At 45.9% G+C, this 1906-nt stretch overlaps 1 protein-coding gene across 1 annotated transcript; it reads right to left on the reverse strand.

Annotated features, from left to right (window-relative positions):
* Nucleotides 1-683: 683 nt before the first annotated feature.
* On the reverse strand, nt 684-1684 carry LOC122015549 (dormancy-associated protein homolog 3-like). The gene is made up of 3 exons (XM_042572509.1): nt 1475-1684; nt 1206-1394; nt 684-1034 (listed from the first exon to the last, which is right to left on the reverse strand). The coding sequence occupies exons 1-3, from the start codon at nt 1584-1586 to the stop codon at nt 919-921; spliced, it is 417 nt and encodes a 138-aa protein (XP_042428443.1). The 5' UTR covers nt 1587-1684; the 3' UTR covers nt 684-918.
* Nucleotides 1685-1906: the final 222 nt, after the last annotated feature.

Raw genomic sequence — 1906 nt, forward strand, 5'->3', positions numbered from 1 at the left:
GTTGTGGGTGGGGCAAAGTCGGCTTGACCCGTGTGTCAGGCCAAGCACAACCCCAAAGTGGTTCGTGCATGAATCGACATGGAATCAGGTTGAGCATGGCACATGGGCCGAATCCAATTTCATGGGCAGTTTGAAGGACTATTTTGGGTTGGAAATTACAATAACTTTTAATCTTAGGGGTATTCCAGTCAACTTTTATATACTCACCAAACTGATCGTAAAAAATTAAGAAAAACAAAAAAATATATTCTATAAATACCCCCAATCTCGTCCCCCATCCAAACGACTAAAGGCACTTGAGAATTTCCCAAGCATAATTTTCATAAATCCAGTTCATTGATGAACCGTTTGTGTTTTCAAACTTATCTGAGTGACCGATAAAAATTTTTCATAAAATTAAAATGATATTAATTGGTTCAAAGAATCTAACCAACTCACTGAAGAGAGCAGGGCCAACAGACCTCATGTTCATTGCGAATCTTGATATCATCCGCTTTAGCTATGCTTGGGTTTTTTTTCTCTCAAAGTAATGCCTAGCCACATTAACAAATTCCTTGCTACCTTCCCTGCCCGCACTTGCTGATAAATCAGATAACACCGAATCTGGGGAGATAACAAAATGAGTGAAGCTACAAGCCACGCAACAATTCTAACGCAGGCATCGTCACACATGAACAACACTCTAGTTAAACTACCAGCTGCTTTCTTATTCTGCATACATCTCCGACCAAGAAACACACGATATTACAATTTATAACACACACACACACACTAATTACCCAACTCAAGGAGACGAGGAACAGAACCCCTCTAACTCATCCACGCGCGTGCGACCCACAGCATACAACATACACAAACCACGCCTACTTATTCCTGCATAGATCTAATTCTAAAGGATCTTACATGATACGGCAAAGCTTAGCCATCGAAGGGAGGACATGAAGAAGAAGACCCAGCCTCCTCCTCCTCTTTCCTCCTGTACGCTTCCGACACCCACCTCCTACTGAATCGATTCCCCTCCTTCCCTCCAGCGCCTACGCAATTAATTCAACCAATCAATCAATCACCTATTCATACGTGGGAGGCACAAAAGAGAAAGCAGCTGTTCTAGATGTTTCTAGACGGTTAAAATGACCAAAATGCCCACGTAGAATCATCATCGTACAGATACAGCAGGGAACCCTAGATCCGAGGCGAGAACGTACCTGAAAAGGGGGATTTGGGCGTAGTGGATCCCGCCGGCGAAGTGGGCGGCGTCGCTCCGCTCCCGGGCGATGCCCACCCGGGCGGTCTTTTTATCATAATGCTCCTTGTGACCCGCATCGGCGTTTCCTCCGCGGGGCCGTCGCCGCCAGCGGCGTTGGTCCATCCTCCCTTGGGCGATTCCGATTCGTCTGAAAGAAGATCACGATGAAGCAAGCGTAGATCTAGGGTCGAGGCGAGAAATGAAGGGGGAGGAGGGAGGGAGAGGTACCTTTTGCCGCGGTGCGGAGGGAGAAGGAGAGCGGCTTGCGTAGGCGGCCGAGGCCGGAGTCGGGGCGGGGGCCGGCGAGGGTGTCGTCCCAGAGCTTGTCGAGAAGACCCATGGAAGACTGGAGTTGGAGATGCCCACTGACTAGTGAGAGTGTGCGGGCGGCTGTCGCAGAAAGAAGAATGCGTTGGCCTTGTCCAGAAGGATCTGGAGTTATGAGGATTAAATTTAGGACGCTTTAATAAACGTCGCATTCAGATTTTTAAGATTATCTCATCATATTTTATTATTTATTAAACATGCATCTAATCTTAAAAAAAAAGATCATTACCGACTGTCCACTCTCATGCTGCCCAGTTGTTGGGACGAAATTAAAAATTAAAAAAAAACTCACTAAAATATTTCCATCATTTATTATACTGGAATTGTTGAAAT

This window comes from Zingiber officinale, chromosome 8B (genome assembly GCF_018446385.1).
Source record: "Zingiber officinale cultivar Zhangliang chromosome 8B, Zo_v1.1, whole genome shotgun sequence".
Lineage (NCBI taxonomy): Eukaryota > Viridiplantae > Streptophyta > Magnoliopsida > Zingiberales > Zingiberaceae > Zingiber > Zingiber officinale.

Bases quoted from the DNA above. Each gene is read 5' to 3' on its own strand.
- LOC122015549 (XM_042572509.1), bottom strand. From the start codon at position 1,586: ATGGGTCTTCTCGACAAGCTCTGGGACGACACCCTCGCCGGCCCCCGC. The intron at 1,395-1,474 runs GTACCTCTCCCT...ATCTTCTTTCAG, and splicing joins CCTCCGCACCGCGGCAAAAG to ACGAATCGGAATCGCCCAAG. The intron at 1,035-1,205 runs GTACGTTCTCGC...TTAATTGCGTAG, and splicing joins GCCCAAATCCCCCTTTTCAG to GCGCTGGAGGGAAGGAGGGG.